We start from the raw sequence: 17,935 nt of genomic DNA on the forward strand, positions 1-17,935 counted from the left end.
TAAAAATTCACCTCCCAGTACATCTGTACTCAGAGTGCATTAGTCTCATTTTCCAACTGAGAAATTAAAGCTGAGAGACCTTTCCCTGTTTCACACTGCGACTGTTGCAGGGCTTGTATTAATATCAGGGCTTCTTGGCTGACCTGTAATCCCCTCAGAAACAGTGGCATTTCTTGGGAAGTTGCTCAGCATCCTGTGCTAAAACTACCCAGAGAGACAATGTCTGTCATATATTAGTGTCTTAAAAATACAAATTGAAGGTGCATCTTTTGGCATTTTGAATGCTGTAATAAAAGAATAACATCAGTAGTATTGCACACTAAACAACAGTGATTCCTGCAATTATTACTCTGCAAATTATTCCATTAGAAATACTGTTCCCAGTTTCAGTTTGTTTGCAAAGGCTGAAAGAGAAACTTTGGCTTTGATGTAGATGATGCTCATATTTAACTCAACTGTCCCCACCTTAACCCTTCCTAATAAAAACTAGCAGAATATCTGTTTAAAGAGGCTTTTGCCAGTGGGTAAATGTAAATGACTAAAAATTGGAGAGGTCCCAGGAGTGGCATTTTGGTTTTGTTTTGGTTTTTTTAATGAGCCTAACATGAAACAGCATCAAGTCTGGCAAGAAATTCCATTTGTAAGATTTATCTGTTTAAGTACTTATCCATTTAGGAGGAAAAATACCTAGTGTTAGTTGAAAACCGTCTGAAGACTGGAGAAGCTAAGTAGGGTTTTCTACTTTATTTCCCACACTTGATATTGTACCTCATTCATCTTATGTTGACATTTCGTATGTATTTTTTCAACTACTGAATTCATAACAGAAAATTTTATTTTTTCACAGAGCAGTAATTTTCTGATTGGGAACTTAATTACTAAATGGCTTTCCAATATTACAAGAATTCCCAGACTGTTCCTCTTTTCCTCACAATGAAGCCATTATTGGAAGTAGTTTTCAAACATACTTGAGCAATAAGCTACAAAACTATTTCTTAGGAGTAACTGTCCATTAAGACAGGTTTATCATGTTTGTTGGCAATGAAAGAACATATTCCCTTTTTAAAAATAGTTCAGGAGTCTCTTGTTTGTAGTTCCAAAAGAACAGTCCTTGTCCCTTCAAGTTATTTCCTTATTGGAAGTTGTGCTTGAGACCTAAAGTTAACTGAACTCAAGTCAAGTAACCCATAATGAGTTTCTGTGGCTTGACAGGGTCTAAGGGACAGTGAAGCCTACAACATTACAAAAAATGCTTTTGTAGTATGTGTTACGCAAGAAACAATGAACAGAAACTGTTACCATGTACAACATCTACAAAATGCAGGAAATGAAAAGGCAGATAATGCTGCCAGGTGTATGTGCTGATGTCTGCACAGCTGTATGTAGTGCTGCTCAGGACCATTTCCTCTGCCTACTCCACTACAAACCTAGGGATTGAAGAATTTACTTTTCTTTTTTTTTTTCTTTTTTTTTTCTTTTTTTTTTTAGTTTATAAAACCCTGTGTTACTTGAGTAATGTATGGCTATCAGAAATATTTTTGTATTTTTCAATGTAGTTTAAGCAATTAGAACCTCAGAAGCGAATACGACATTGCCCAGTACGAACGATCACATTGAGGAAGATACAGGGGTACTGCCACAGACTTGGGATTCTACACCTAACCCTACTCGCCGGTACTCATTCTAGAGTGGCCTGTGCAGTCACGCACACTTTCAAACAGCCCCAGTGCCCACGCGTGGAGTAGTGGTATTCTCATGCACACGGACGTCCTTGTGTTTCCAGAGTGAATCGGTTCTCAGTCAGTTCAGTCTGGTTAGAAGTGCACAGTAGATTTCATTGAATTGCTTGGATAAATGTGCTGGAGGCATCAGGTTTCCAAATGCCTGTTGTCAGTGACGCAACCTCCACAGAAAATCCTCCGCTTGTTGTCTCAGCTGGAAATAAAATTCTTTGAGGGGTAGAGTATGGGGAAAGCTACATAATATGCTCCCTCTCTCTCTGCCCAGAAAACGGGTTAGCTTATACTGCATTCATGTGGATGTCTCCAAAAGGAATTTCTGTAGCTGTTTCTGGAGTAATGCTTTTCAGAATACGCTGTTGGAAAGAAATCAATATTAGAAATGGATTAATTTTAGAGATAATATATAACATGACACACATTTGGAAATAAATTTATAATAAAAATATGACTCTGGTTTGAGTTACACCTCTTGAACCACACAAGGATGTTTCAGGCTTCTGTTATCTCAGCACTATGGAGACACGAGGTGCTGTAGAAGTGCACAGCATTGTTTTTTAATTATTTGTAACATATAATTTGAATCAAAATTGGACAGATGTTTCATTAATGCTTTAGGACTTCGCAGCTTACCTGGATACCCTGAGCCAACAGAACATATTCTTTCTGAACTGGTGTTTACATGAACTTTCAAGAAATCCCAAAAATGTCGCCACAGGCTGCCACAGATTTATGGCAGGGAAATCTTACTAAGTGTAGGAAAGAAGAAGAAACTTGTTCTTACAGATACACCCAAGGGAGCCAGTCTTTCACTGCCTCATTCACATGATACTGTGTATTGTGTGATTTCTAGGAAAAGCCTCCAGTTCACCAGAGATTTAAAAAAAACCAAACAAACTTGAATTAATATTATATATTAATATTTTATATTAATATGTCAGCAGCCTCAGTAAGAGCTGGGGAGATTTGTGAATCACTCAGAGTGGGCAGAAGACAATTAGCTATCAGCTGGCTAGGAACAGAACAGCAATAATCCTCAAGTCTCAGGCCATCAGCCCCTAGAAAAATCTACATGTAATATTTCTAGGAATCAGTGCCTTCCTAACAGTCAAACGGAAGCAACAGAGCATCATGGATACCTCCTTAAGTGTTCCGGGAGTGATGATCAACCGATAAACCATGTAGATGGGAATACAGATGATAGAAGAGGTTCCTATGCAATAACCCACGACTGTGGTCCAGTAGGGATAGCTATAATCAAACAGCCGGAGCTCGGGAGGGTTGGACAGAAAGCTGCAAGTGACAAACTGGAAAAGAAAAAGAGGAAAGATGAATTACATGTATTTGGATGGCTCACACTTACTTAGGGAAGTCTTGTGTCCCAGCATAGCATGGAACAAAAAAAAAAAAAAAAAAGAGTACGACTCAAGAAGGATTAAACATATGTTGACACTGAAAAAATCCTAAATGAGACTAGTATGTATTTAGAAACAAACAAATAACAACAACAAAAAAAACCAAACCCCAAATCAAAGAACCCCCAAAACCACTTTTGGATATCCAGACTTTCCTTCAGGAAGTTTCAAAGAGCTCAGGCGCTTTAGGGTATAGCCCATCCATGGACAAAATCAGTGATTGATGCCAGTGTGCAGAATTTCATCCAGTTAACCCTTGTATTGAGCCCTAGAACTTGATTCCGTTTTTCCACAGCATTTCAGTTCTTCAGTAGCTTTCACAAATGTTAATACTAGTTCGGATATAGTATTCTGGCATCATCCTGATTAATGCTGTTAGATCATTTTCCTGTGCATGTCCTTCGTGACTGGAAAATGTATTGTGAAACAACAAATACTTTTACTTGAATATTACAGGAGTAATATTTGTGACTATCTTTGGAAAGATCTCTGACTATTTTTTCCAGAGTATCATCAGAAGATCAGGATTACCAGCAAAATTTCCACACAGCAACAACAAACTGCCTTCTGGGATTTCCATATTTTACATTAGTTTCCACAGAGAACAGGAGCAGCTCTGCCTAGTAACCACATCACCAGAGCTGTATTCCTCTCTGTGTATTTTACTGTGTTCGGATCACAGAGAGGACAGTAGTATAAATTATTTGTGGTGTCACACTTTGATTTATAGCCTTTTCTTCCCTTCTTTTTCTAGGGGTAATAAAATGAAAATCTGTTAATTATGCATTGATCATTGCAAGTGTTTTGAATTCACTCTGTAGGTCTTAAATCTACATTCTGTGCTTCATAAACTACATCTTGACCTGCTCTGCTCCCACCAAGGCTAGTAACAATAACAGATAGTGAGGATTGATTTTTGGATCAGGAAATTAACACTTCATGTTAAAATGTTATCGATAATACGGCCAACTCAAACATTGGGACAGTATTTCCAGTTCTGAATTATAGATTCAATTAACTGCTGTACATTTTAAGTGGAATATTCTAAAGCTGTCAGTCAGCGGTTGCTGAGGCAGTGTATTTACCTATCTGGGTTCTCCTCCCCAGACACTATGTTTCATCGTAATCTTTTATTGCTTCATTTTGCTGCGGTAAATATGAAGCCAGGTTGGATGAGGCTTTGAGCCACCTGTCCATGGCAGGGGGGTTGGAACTAGACGATCTTTAAGGTCCCTTCCAACCCAAACCATTCTCGGATTCTTTGACTCTATGAAACAGCAGGGGGAAGGAGTTACTCAGAACCCAGTCTTACTTTATCTAACTCATCTACAAAAATCTGTAGAACAGGGATTTAGTAACACAACCTCGCAGCATTGTATTGGACTTGAGCCTTTTCAGTTTAACAAAAATTGTTACTAAAGAACTTCACAAGAAAATTTCATAATTAAGCTTTTGGAAGCCTAAAGAGCTGCATTGTTCAATGGTAATTTTTCTTGTACTGGAAAGAAAAAGCTGCAAAGAAAACTCACCAGGAGGAAGATGGGACTAATTGCCACCCAGCACACTCTCCAGTACCAGCCTGGGGTAAAGCCCAGCATTTCCTTCACATCGTTGCAGAACTGGGAGATGCCTGTGGAGACAAGTGGGAGGAAAGTGGTAACAGAAGACAGAAGTTTTTCATAAGCAGATGCACAGCATTTGTATGCACAGCAAATAAATTCAGAATCCATCATGAAGGACTGGTGTGTTCCTGTAACTCTTAATTACATCAAATCCTTAATTATTCTGAATTATAGCTCTTCTTACTTCTCGATGTCACTGTACTTCAGTCAGAGAATAATTAATAATAATTCTTTTGGATTTGGTAATCAGTGAGTGTGTAAAAAGGTTTTGTAAACTTTTTCTGGAGACGTCAGTGATCTTGTCTGCAGAAGCAGAGGAAACGCTACGCTGCCGCAGCGCAGGAGTTTGGGTTGGTGGTGTTTGTCAGCGTGGCGGTAGACGTACCGTAGAACCAGGCCACAGCAACTGCTTCCAGAAACACCACGGTCAGGACGGCTGGACCAGTGGCGTATTCTTCAAATAGCTTTACCACGTATGCGCCTCCCTAGAAAGGAGATGGTATGATCAGTGAACCAAAGATCCAGTGATGGAAATCCCCTCACGCTGCTGTTTGTTATTGCCTCCATCTGCCCCCGGCATTCACAGATGGGTCATTCCGTCAGTTCTGTCGCTTTGGGGCTCATCCTTGAGCGTGCTGCTGATCTGCTTGCTCGGTGAACATACTTCACCGGTGAGGCTGCCATGCAGAAAAGCTAAAACTAATCTGCTGGCAGTTCTAGCTGGATTTTAATGAAAAATGAGATTTGGTGGGGGCTGATGGGGTGGCTTTTTGCCTGCCTTCTGTGATGGGATCTTCTGTCTCCAACGTGAGTCACAGTTACTGAAGAGGAAATAAATAAGGAGTTACTTTGCTTTCTTCCCATTTGGGATCTAGAATCATGAAGGAAGAGAGCATTGCATCTCAGAGAGCAACTAAGTCTCCTTTTACAGCAAATGCTTTAAATGAGAAAGAAGTTGCACAGAAATGAGCAAGTGAAATGTAACGTGACAGGAAAGCCAAGTATTTTATTCCTTGTCCCTTATGATCATTACACTCATTATTCAAAATGTTGTGAAAATGAAATCCCACAAGCCTGACAGGGACTTTTTGGCGTGACTGGTCATGATTTCTGTCCTGATTAGATGAGGAAAATGCAGGAAATTGATTGCTAGAAATTTTTTAAGAACAGAACAGTCAATTACAGCATTTTTCTAGCAGATAATTTTTTGACCATTCTTTTTTTACATTTCAAAATAGATTTCAAATATGGGGAAAATTAAAATAACAATTCATTTTTTTTAAACATGGAGCTTTTGAGAAAAGTAAACTATTACAAACTGTGGAAGGTTGCTTACTGATTCAGCAGTTGGAGCAACAGCTGTGTCATTTATGATGTGGCACATTCAAGTTTTGCTGAATTGCAATAGGATCATTTTTACAACACATTTCCTAGTGAGAAGTACTGTTCACATTGATTCTAACTACAGATTTCTAATGCATAAAGAAAAGCTGGAGATTTAATCTGATTTCTTGAAATGCTTTTCAAAAAATACTGCCCTCTCCAAGATGTCATTTGCAGGAAGCTGCCAGTAAGGAAGCTGAGGAAGGGGTAAAATACTTACAAACGTCAGGGTTGCTAATGACCCCAAAAAGCAAACGATGGTCAGACCAAGGACAAACAATTCCCTGCGTTTGCTCCAGACGTGTGGGAATTCATCCAGTACTCCAGTAATCACTCCCTCTAGTCCTGCAAACTGAAAAGCATGGAGAAATCACTGGAAAATAGAGGGCAGTTTTACCTGCTTTAGGGCATGTTTCAGTGCATGAAGGAGCGGTAAAGCATTGAACGCTGGTGCTTTATTCTGCCTGTAGAGTTGGTGTGACTGTTGTTTAGAGTCTGTCTTCAGAACTTTAAAAGTTTTTAAGGTGGGTGTTTGGTCTTCATGTGTATGTAGGAAGTGCCTGCCATCCAGAGGAAGTTGTATGTTACAAGTAACAGGATGCTGGGAGGTGGTGGGTGGCTCAGCAGCACCAAGGTTGTGAAATCAGCTGAGTTTAGCCTTCCTAGAAGGAGATGATTCTCAGTCTGTCAAACAGGCTCACGTGGCAAGGTTTTAGAACATCTCCTTTCAGTGTTATTGAGAAGGCAACCTCCAGTTCCCAGCTCTTAAATCCAATTAGTGTGAAAAAATTCCAGAATTTAATAATTACTTTGTAAGTTTAGAAGTACAAAAGAGAAGGAGCCCGGAAGGCTGCATTCAACCAGGCATTTATGAATCAAGTGCTTCGGTTGTGTTTCCAGGTCTGTTACTAATTGTCACAGTATGACACTGACAATTTAATTTTATTTAGGCCTATTTAGGTCAAAATTGGAGTTATAGTTGCTGTCTTACAAAAGACAAATGGAGATGCTAATCCTGCTTTAAACCCTTTAGGATTGCAAATACTGTATTGACACTGTCTCTTCTGATGTTTGCAGGGGTTAGGCTGTACACCAGATATCTGAGGGGTCCACTGTCTCGCATGCTGCCTACTCACCGTGCTGTCTAATCCCAGGGTGAGCAACATCAGGAAAAAGATGATGGCGAAGAAGGTGGAAGCAGGCATGTTTGCAATGGCCTCAGCATACGTAATGAAGAGCAGGCTGGGTCCTGACATTAGAACGGAGAATTAGGGTTAGCGCAGTACTGCTGCGAGGAGCGCAGGCTGGGTCACTGTACCGTGTTGTCTCCAAGGGGAAGACTTCTCCCCCCAGGCTGTTTTGCAGTGTGAAGCTGCATGCAATAGGACTTCTATCTGCCCTTTTTATGGAATAATTTTTTAGCTGTAGTGTATATTTATAACAGTGCCCTCATCATAAAGTAAGTCAGTATCCTGAATTGTATACTAAATATTTTGCATAATTTGGGCTGTTCTCAATCTAGAAGATAATATACAAATATATTCTATTCTAGAAATAGTTTGAGATGTGTACAAAAAGTTAGCTTACCAGCATCTTTGGCAACCTCTGATACATCTTCATTCCTCATCTCAGCCATGTATCCCAGCACAGTGAAAATGACAAATCCTGACACAAAACTAGTCACGCAGTTCACGGTACTGGTAACCAGAGCATCTCTGCAACAGAAGACCTAACTCATATCAGGGAATCATCATCTGCTAGAAAGGACAGTTCAATACCAGACGGAGTAAGTTACTGATCTGGATAGACTCCTACAAAAACCAGGGTAATACAAGGAAAAGAACAAGCAGCCAATTTGAAAGACATAAAAAAACCCCACAACTACTTTTTCTTCTTCAACTTCAAACATGAGTCTGACACGGGATTGAATGCTGGATGTATACTGGTGTTTTAAAACAATATGAATTACTGTAGGAATAGTAAAGAATTAAGAATTTTATTTTACAAGTTATAAATAGAATTTTTTAAGATAACAAGGAAACAACTATAAATCACCTTTCAGCTCAAGACTCTAAAGTCATTTCCTGACTGCTGAGATCAAACAATTATAATGTGATTGTTTGGCAGGAGTTTAGTCCGTTTTGTTGTGGCAGGTTTCTACATCTTAGACTCCTTGCTGTAACTGGTAGAGATTATCTCTCTTCAGGGGAGGCCAACAGAGAAGAAATGCTTCAGATTGCAGGTTCTTTCAGTAAGGACTTCTGTTCTGTTATGCTTCTGTCTGATTTGTATGTACGCAAGCCTGACAATTCAGTGCCTTTCACCAGCACTGTTTGGTTCTTTTTTTTTTTTGTATATACCCACAGTTACTTTTTTTACTCAATTTTACATATAGAATAAGGCAGAACTCACTGGTAGCAGTTGTTATGGAATTTGTTGTAGCTGGCATAAGCCAGTAGGACCCCAAAACCTGGACCAAGGGAGAAAAAAATCTGAGCTGCTGCATCCACCCAAACCTGAAAAATATTGAAAAACAAGACAAAATGACATGAAACAGATTGAATGAGTTTGGCACATTCAGAATACCACGTAGTCCTACAAAAGCATATTACACTAGCCTGCCTATACTCTAGTCCTGGTCTAACAAACATTTTGTTAAGAGAGCACATTGAAATATGAATATTTATTGTAGATCTGTGAGAGCTGTAAATACCCACTGTCATTTCAGTGCCTATGCTGTGCTTATTGCATCTCTTTACACTATTTTAAGTACTCAAAGGCAATTTAACTTCTGACAGCATCTTAGATTAATTCACAGTGATTTGCCGGTAATCAGTTTAACACAACTGTTGTTAGGTATAGAGAGTGTTCTGCCCAGGACTTTGCCATGGGCTTGGCCCATCTTCCTCCAAACCGTGTGCTGTGGAGTAGTCCTGTGCTTGGCTCTCTGTCCTCCAGGCTAAGTAGCAGATGATCGCTGCCCAGATTTTTCCTGGACTTAATGGAAATACATGACAGTGTGGATGCAGTTCTAATCCTTAGGATTCAATTCAGCTTTGTTGTAGCCATGACAGATGCAAGTGTGATGATCTTGTTATTAAAAGCCTGTTGTACTCGAAAAGTGGCCACAGCCTTAATGAGTAGTGTTCCTGAAGTGCAATCAGTTCTCTTTCTGAAGGTGAAAGTCCTCATTCATTTATCCTCTTTTGATTGAAACATGGAGTTCATTACAACTCATTTCTAATATTCTCTGCCATCGTGTGAGGCCATCCTGTATCAACCCCAGACAGAGCTCTGTCATCGTCCAGCACACAGATTGCAATCTGCTGTCCTCACTTCAGGTACATCCAATACAATATCAATGCCCTTTATTGCTTTTTCAGAAGATGTGGTCCCTTATTGGAGATGCTGCTTTATCAGAGACTGGTGTCTTTTCATTTCCTCTTAATTCAAAACTCTCCATGTCAGCTGGGCAGCAGCAGACTTGCAAACATTAGAATTTTTAATCTTTGTGTTTGTAGTATTTATTGCTTTGGGGTTTTTCCATCACCCACCTCACTAGACACTTTCATAGGCAGTAAAGTGCAGCCTTGAGCCTGATGGACTGCTTGTCATCCACAGAGCTCAAAGCTGAAGCGGATACTGGAGCGCCTGGGGTTTGTTGGTTAGCTCAGCCTTGTCCTCATTGCTCCTTTCTTTCCAAATCTCAGTGGTGTATGCAGGATTTATTCCTTCCTAACCTGCACTGTTTAAATATGGGCAACTGTGGACACTGTTGGGTTGTGGAAAAGCCTGCCCAAGTGTGTAGTGATACCCTCACAGCCAAAAAAATTATGGCTAGACCAGTTGTTAGGGCTTAGTAAGTTTAGTTTGCTCAGTGTGACTGTCATAGGTAAAGGATTTTGTTGCAGTGTAGCAGCAATCGCAGCTTCTCGCTCAGTGTAAACCTCTTCACTGTCTTCCTGGCAAAAAGTTGTTTGGTCACTTGTTTTCTTTCTAATCATACCCCTAATTCTATTCAGCCACTGTATGGGAGCCCTGCTATTAGTTCAAGCTCAGTTGATGGTGGACTTTAATAATTTTAAGAAGTCTTTATAATTTCTGGAAAGAATACATGACTGTTTAAACAAGAGCATGCAGTCACTTTTAAGTCCATGCTAAGACATCTGTTTAACCATGCTCTGTGCTGAAAGCAGACATTGAAGTATACACATGCTGACAGGCTAAAAGTGAATCTCCTTCCTTTTATAATGTTTTTTACCTCTGTGGCCAGGAGTTTCTGCCAGTCAGGTTTCAGGTAGTAGAGGACACCTCTCCAGGCACCAGGCAGAGTCGCACCTCTCACTAGCAGGATAAAGAGGATGATGTAAGGGAACGTGGCAGTCACCCACACCACCTGGGAGGGGAAACAGAAAGATCGCATTTGCCATATGTAGAAAGTTAACAGGTGATAATGAGTTAAACAAATGATAACTCTTAGCATGTATAATGTGAACTTCTCAGAAGGTCTGTAAACCATCAGTTCGCACATATATACCCACATTTTCTCTTGGCAGGGTTGTTCTTGTCCAGAGAACAGGGGCTTAACTTTCTGTTGTTCCATATTACTGGGATAACAGCAGCAGTCACTCTGCAGTAAGCACTTCCCAAATACGTGACCCTGTAATCCCTGTCACGAAGACAGTCTGAGACAATTCTATCAAGTTAACTGGCTCCTTTAAACTGCTGCTAGACTATACTGTACCAAGTTGATTTGTCTTGCTTTTGCATTCACCTTGCCAGATGTTTTGACCCCTTTCCAGATGCTGAAGTATACAATGGTGAAGATTAACAACAAACAGAGGGTCAGTTGCCAGCTAATGCCCCCCAGGTCATCCAGCCCATTGGACCTGTGCACCTGTAGAACTTGGCGGCTGAAAGAGGAAAGAAAAACACAGTATAGATTGGTTTTTTAATAAAGACTTAGGTATGCTTTGAACAGTCCCATACTGTGGTCTGAGCACTACAAATAGTCCCAAGTCTTTTGATAAGTAGCCTTCAGATTCCTGTTTTGGATTTTTTTTTTTTTTAATTAAAAGCTTGATATTAATGGTACACCAGTGATGAGAAATGATAAATGATGACAGCTGACAATGTTTGGGAACCTCTAATCTACAATACAGAGTATGCTCCCATGTACTCTAAGCTTACACACACCTACAAGGATTTAGTTCTTTGAATAGTTCAGAAAAGGGTACCATTAATAAGCAGCCCTGCTCCCCCTCCAAATAAAAGCTTGCTACATGTCCCACCATTCTCTCTGATATTACTGTCCTCACTTACATGCACTTACGTATAAAATTCTTCTGCGGGAGAGATGGAGTGCAGGGACCAGCTGACGTTGTCCTTGCTGAAGTAGTTAGTGCAGTTGCCTGTGTTCCAGGCATTTGTGCAGCTGGTCCATGGCAGCTCCGCCGTGAAGGAGGACACGAGGTAGTAAAAGGCCCAAGCCATAATGGTGTTGTAGTAGGAGGCTACGTAAAGATCTATTATACAGATGGCAAAGCCAATTCCTAGTAAGGCAGGAAATAATTACATGAAGTGAGTGTAAGTTTTAGACCAAAAATAAGGAAGGAATTGGTTATCACATCTAGTACAATTAGTAAAGTAAAGCAGCTCTGCAGGAGGTACACGTACCCTCTCAAGTGTTTACAGCACTGGAATTTCTAGTGGCTTCGGAAACACTCATGCTCCAGTTCCAAAAAAAACCATCCTTAATCAAGACAGAACATGCTTCTATAGGTTTGGTTTTTGTTTTTTTTTTTTTTTTCATCTGTTCCTAAATTCCTAGAATTTAGAAATAGGCACCTTGCACTCTCAGTAAATAAAAGAGACAAGACCAGAGGTGTAACACTGGGAACAAGAGTAAACGAGCATATAGAGCATACAGGTGCTTCTGCTCTAAAACACTCTGTGGTGGGATAGCAACTGACAGACCAGGCTGAAGATGGGGAATTATTTTTTTGTAATATCTTTATAATAGAAACAGTAGATCTTTATTCTTTCCTGGCTTTAATTTTGCCTTAAATTGTTAATTTTTTCTTTTTAATATTTTCAGTCTTGGGTCAGAGAAAGTGAATTGGCCTCTAATCAGAGAGGGAGTTGCACGTCATGTATGTATACAAGAGTACACACACACCCCTGCAGGTGTACACAAAGTTTTATGAAAGCTTTCTTTGTAAAGCCAAAAATCTTGTGTAGAACAAGCCTTACTTTGTTTTATGTGATTTTCTTTTTTTTTTTTCCCCCCAGAAATCTCACATTTATAAGAAAATCTTCCAGTTATTCAGAAAGTTCCTAGTAATTTCCATTTCCCTTCTTTACCTTTGAATATAGGACATATTTTTCTCCAAATTGAAATACACCCATTCCTGTGGTACTGTCCTAGTGCTAGTTCCATATAGAAGAGAGGAATCCCTCCAAAGATGGCCATAATTGTGTAAGGAATGAGGAATGCTCCTGCAAGAAAGAAAGCAGATTATTATAACTCTTCATAGGACTTATCTTCCAACAGTACCAGCACTCCATAAACAACAGTACCTTTTATCCCACAAGGAAAATGCATATCCCCTGCCTAGCCAGTGTGCCACACTGAATTACCAGGGGATTTCTCCTAAGAGTAACTACTCAGCAACGTGAATAAGAAACAACACTTAGGCCACGCTTCTCACATTTCTGTAGCAAGTATACATAGGGTCACCAAGTCTGTACTGCCTGCAATGGATACAATTGTGAGATGGGCTACAGATAAAAGAATTAATTTCTTCAGTAAAATGCCTTTGTTACATCAGAGAAACAAGTCCTTTCCAAGATCTCCTTGATTAGACTTATATTTTGGCTGATATGTCAGTGAGTCTAAGGCCTGTATTCCTGATTGGTTTTGACATGTTGGTTTATCTGATTTTAAAATACTCCTTGGGACAGGGATTGAGTCTTTTCCCTTGGAAGGTGTTTCTGCACCTAACCAGCTCTCAACTTCTAGTTGCACTGATTTTTTAGATCTTACTAAATAGTTTTTCTTTCATATTAATGTGACTAGTTATCCTGTCCCAGTATTTAGGTTTTGCAGTCTGTTTGCAAAGTAAGTAATTTCCCCTTAGCCATTTGTTAAAATAAGCCACTAAACTCATCCATTTGTAAGCAAGGCAGGTCAGTGTTCAGGAGCAGCATGCAGAACTAGGCACTGACCTCCTCCGTTCTGATAGCATATGTAAGGAAATCTCCACACGTTTCCCAGATCCACTGCATATCCAATGACAGACAGGAGAAAGTCAATTTTTTTACTCCAGGTCTCTCTGTCTTCTAGCTCCATCAGCTGCTGCTGGCCTTCTGCTCCGCAGGTGGTGGAAGTGGTGGTTGTAGTGGTGGTTGTGGCTGCGGGGGCAGTGCACTGGGCATCTTCCACCTCTCCCATTCCGTTGCAGGGGACAGAGCTCTGAACCCCTGAGTAACCATTGGAGATCTGTGCTGCCTCCCCTTTTGCTCCCTGGCTGGGATGGACTTTATTGCCATCCTCCACTAGCCGTAGGGCAGATTTAGGGTTCCTGAGCAGAAGTCTGTTCTCTTTACAATCATCTCCTTCGTTACAGTCTGAGACATCTTTCTTGTAAGTCAGTGGCTCAGTCTCATTGCTTGTTGCCTTTTTTTCCATTTTTTCCAAGATTTGTTCTGATCACTTGCAGGCAGACAGCAGCACAGAGTCCCCTTGTGGCTTGTCTCCTCACGTTTTTACTCTCAGCACTTTCAGAATTCTTCTGCCATATTTAAATCCATCAGATTGAAGGCACAAACACCATCTAAGAAATGAAAAATGGTTAAAAATCCATTACAGGGCTTACTGATGCTGGTAACTTTCAAGTTACAACTGATAGATTCTGTAACTAAAATACTTTTGGAAGTAATTAATCATCACAGCACGCAATGTAAATCATTTAGGAGGTGATCCATTCAGGATTTTGTACAGAGAAAGGAAGGAAGCAATCATCCTCTCCTACAGCCGAAGTTGGTGTACCTGGCTTACAACCTCTCGGGCAGATTTGCTGGCCTTTGTGCATCGCTGGGCAACCCCCAGGCAGTCACATTGCTGCTGTCCTTTGGTACCACGTTCTCCCTCTGAACACTGGTTTCACACCCAGGGAGGTTGTGGGGCTCCCAGATTGCCAAAGCAGGGCAGAGTTTAGTGTGGCTTGTATTTTCATTTTCATAAATTCATCCTGTGACTCCTACTGGCAATTTCTAGATTCACCCACTATGAAGGGAAAAGAATTACTTAAACAAATATGAAATAGCAACAAGTATACAAATTACATTTCATTACCACCTTTCTTCAGAAATCCCACAGTGTCTGCTATGTCTAGGAGCAGATCTAGAAGGCTTAAACAAGAGTTTAGAAAGGTATTTAAATCTCAGAGGGTTTGCATCAACTAAATTTTGAGGCTCAGTCAACACTAATAACAACGAAAAAAGATGAGGAATCTTCAACATGATTGTTTTGGGTAAGAACTAACACATGGGTCTAACAGACGAATCTTGTCCCTAGTTTTATTTAAGTCCTTGGAGAAAATAAAGGCGTCGTTCATTCTGTTTGCAACTGCTAACACTGTGGTTCCAGCCCCAGGAGGGGGAGTGGGCAGTACCCCTGTGCTACTGTCCACCAGCAGCAAAAAGCAGGCACTGAGAGAATCCCTGGCTTTACCTGTCCTCTTCGTATGTGCTAGAAGCATTATCCAGGGGAAATAAAGCATCCCGAAATAAAAACTAAAAAAAAAAAAAAAAAAGTATAAAACAATTAACTTTTCCTTCAGAACAAAAAGAACAGAAAAAGAATTGTGATTCTGTGGGTCATGTTTTGCTATTTGCTCATTTGTAAACATCCAGCTGCCTTTACCCAACAAAATCTTGAAATAGGAGCTGATCCCCTGTGCTGTAGATTCCCTGGGGTATTGACCTTGCTTTATAGCCAGCAAAGTGCTACACAACCTACACGATGCCACCACAGATTACATTATTATCATTATATCTATTTTTCCTTTTCAAAGCATTTTACTGTAGTAAACACCAGTCACATCCTAGCAGAAGAATAAGCATTGTTGCACTTTTAACTGTTGGAAAAACTAAAGCAGAGAGGGGATAATATTTGCTCATTGCCAGAGCTATTAAAACCACAGTTTTTTCCCAGCTTTCAGCCTTGTGCAAAGACAGTTTGTTAAACCTCTTCCTGAACATTTATCAGTGCAAGCAGAAGGCGAAGGAAAGTTATTGAGCTGCTGTTCTCAAGATAAAAGTCACTTGAAGGTATTTATAACTTTCATAAATCTCTAGTTCTTCAGGCTTACAGTCTTTACCCAGATAATGTTCTTTTCATCATACAGCAAGCAGTGTATCAATAATCCTGAATTCTTACAAGAGCAGTACTTTGCTACCATTAGTTAATCATCCACAAAGACTGAAACATCTTCAGAACTTCAGAGAAAAACGCTATGGCAAAGAACAGGAGTTTCCATTTTACCTGCAAGACTATAAAACCTGAGTGTCTTTGGAGTCCAAAACCTTCCAAATATCCCAAGAGAGCTTATGTAGATGAAAACACTCCTGCCATCACTGGTGGCAACATAAAAATCCTAGGAAAGGCCACAGACAATCCTCCCCTTGTACAGAGCGTGTTCAATACAAGGGAGGAATATGGAAGAGTAACCTGAGCCCTTCTGGACTTTACACCTCTTGCACATAAATGGGAAAGCAGTAAAGGATGTTGGTTTAACTGTATGATCTCCTGAGACTGGATTTTCCATACCTGAGGCAGACTCTCACTGTATTTGTAAACCACTTTAGTTCTGCCAATAGATACTTGGCACTTTCCTTACTGAGGAGAGGTCGTTGAATGTATTGTTGATTTCCTGGATCTGTGACAATCAACATAGTTGTCTTATCCAGATCTGAGCTCCTTCTGGTCTTCTGCAGACCACAGGAAAGAAATGCCACATTATTTGAAATATGTTTGTAGAATTTTCAGCAATTGAGCTTCAGATATCCAAAATGATGTGTGAACTTTCAGGAGTTTCAGCTGGAATTTGAATTATTCCTTCCTGAAAGAATTACAGCTCGTCAGCTACCCTGGGAAATCTCTGGAGTGACGGGCTCGACAGCTCTGCAGTGGTGTTCACAGCGGCACAGTTGGCACAGGAAAACAGAGCAGTTACAGAATCAGAAGATTTAATTACGCTGTAAAAACTTGTGGGAGAATGTACTTTTTTCCCCCCTCTTGTTACAATTCAAGAAAAAAAATCTCTGAAGGAATCGTAACTGTTACGAACAGTGTAAACAGCTGCAAAACGAGAGCTCTGGCGGTTGAGAAGTATGCTAGGACCACCAGGGAAGATATCCAGGGGAAAATCATGCTAATAGGGAAGGGTTTTGCCCACTTCAGCCTCCACTTCATCTCTGTGCTCCGACCTCTCAGTAGTTACTGATGTTAGAATGACGATAGTGAATGACACAAGAAATGGCAGTTTATTACCTATTTTCAGTGTGAGCTGTTGCAAAGGTTGCTCTTACGTAAATACACATTGGCTTCTTATCACCAACATAATTAGTTGCAAAAAAAAGAAAAAAAAAAGAGAGATAGCTGTGCCTTCATTTCCTTTTGATCTGTGGGGTTTTTTTTTTTGTGGATGTGACTGCTGCTTTGAGAGGCCCCCAGCGCCTGCGCCTTTTCTCTCCCCAGTTCCTTTGAACAGAGGTTATTCTAAAGGGCAGTTCGCATCTCCACAATGCTGTGCTGAGCAGGAGCTGGTGAAAGGTGCCGTGCTGCCAGCCCTGTAAATGGCACTCCTCCTTTCACAGAGAGTGACTGAAGAGGACGGACTCTGCTCGGAGGAGCGCCCTGTAACCAGCAGGGTGTCCCCCACCACTACTCCCTGCTCTGCTTGTTTGTTGAAAACACTCGGATGGATAATTGAAGACGTGTTTCTACGGGCTTGGCTGAAGCCACCAACGCAGTTCACGTAAGCCAAATATTAATTAAATTATAATTTTTGGTTACTCCCACACAGAGCTAAGCTTGAACCAGCACTGCAGAGGTAAAAGACCTGGATGACCCTGGATGCACAAAACCAGCTCCTTTGCCTCTATCACAGCAATCCTCAAGGAGCATCCCTGTCCTGGGGTCCGGTGCCTTCCCAAGCAGGGAGCTGCACCACTGATGGATGGATGGATGGATGCCTTGTTCATTTCCCGAAGCATGCAGTGACCTCTCGTGGCAGTGGGGGAACCCCTCTCTTTCAATGCTCTGCCATGTAGTAAAACAAATCTTTCCAGCACTTTAAAAACAAACAAACAAAAAAAGTCCTCTTCTCTGTATTTTTTTTAAAGGAGAAAATTGACTTTTAATGTATCTAGGTGATTTAAACAATTAGGTTGAGGTGCAGCAAATAGCAGAAGCTTTAAGGAAGGCAAATCGTAATGCCTCGAGTCACCTGGAGAATGCTTTATGTGAGGTGGGGCAGCACAGACTTCCTGAATCCTCAGCACAAGGCTTGTTCAGCCGCACTGTGTGAGACTACAGAACTCACTGCTTGTCTCCAAATGAGCAAATACATTTTAACTCGCACAGCTGCAAAATTTATATATTTGCATATATTTCACTTCATAAAAATTATGTTCATTTTTTCACGTGCTAATTTTATAAACCAGTGCTTGCTGGAGGAGCACCACTCACAGGGTTCCAGCTGCATTCCTG

At 40.6% G+C, this 17,935-nt stretch overlaps 1 protein-coding gene across 1 annotated transcript; it reads right to left on the reverse strand.

Annotated features, from left to right (window-relative positions):
- Positions 1-1,876: 1,876 nt before the first annotated feature.
- On the reverse strand, positions 1,877-13,863 carry SLC6A4 (solute carrier family 6 (neurotransmitter transporter), member 4). Its single transcript, XM_010086473.1, has 13 exons — positions 13,387-13,863; positions 12,523-12,657; positions 11,492-11,711; positions 10,934-11,072; positions 10,421-10,555; positions 8,572-8,675; positions 7,747-7,874; positions 7,296-7,408; positions 6,380-6,511; positions 5,162-5,261; positions 4,684-4,784; positions 2,879-3,046; positions 1,877-2,095 (listed from the first exon to the last, which is right to left on the reverse strand). Exons 1-13 carry the CDS (start codon positions 13,847-13,849, stop codon positions 2,021-2,023), a joined length of 2,013 nt encoding a protein of 670 aa, XP_010084775.1. The 5' UTR covers positions 13,850-13,863; the 3' UTR covers positions 1,877-2,020.
- Between the last annotated feature and the right edge of the window lie 4,072 nt (positions 13,864-17,935).

Source organism: Pterocles gutturalis, unplaced genomic scaffold (genome assembly GCF_000699245.1).
Source record: "Pterocles gutturalis isolate BGI_N339 unplaced genomic scaffold, ASM69924v1 scaffold7146, whole genome shotgun sequence".
Classification (NCBI taxonomy): Eukaryota; Metazoa; Chordata; class Aves; order Pterocliformes; family Pteroclidae; genus Pterocles; species Pterocles gutturalis.

Excerpts from the sequence above, each read along its gene's own strand:
- SLC6A4 (XM_010086473.1), bottom strand. The coding sequence starts at position 13,849 with ATGGAAAAAAAGGCAACAAGCAATGAGACTGAGCCACTGACTTACAAG. Across the intron at positions 5,262-6,379 it reads CATTAGCAACCCTGACGTTT|GGAGGCGCATACGTGGTAAA; the intron begins GTAAGTATTTTA and ends TCTCCTTTCTAG. Across the intron at positions 3,047-4,683 it reads TTAGTCCCATCTTCCTCCTG|TTTGTCACTTGCAGCTTTCT; the intron begins GTGAGTTTTCTT and ends TTTCTTTTCCAG.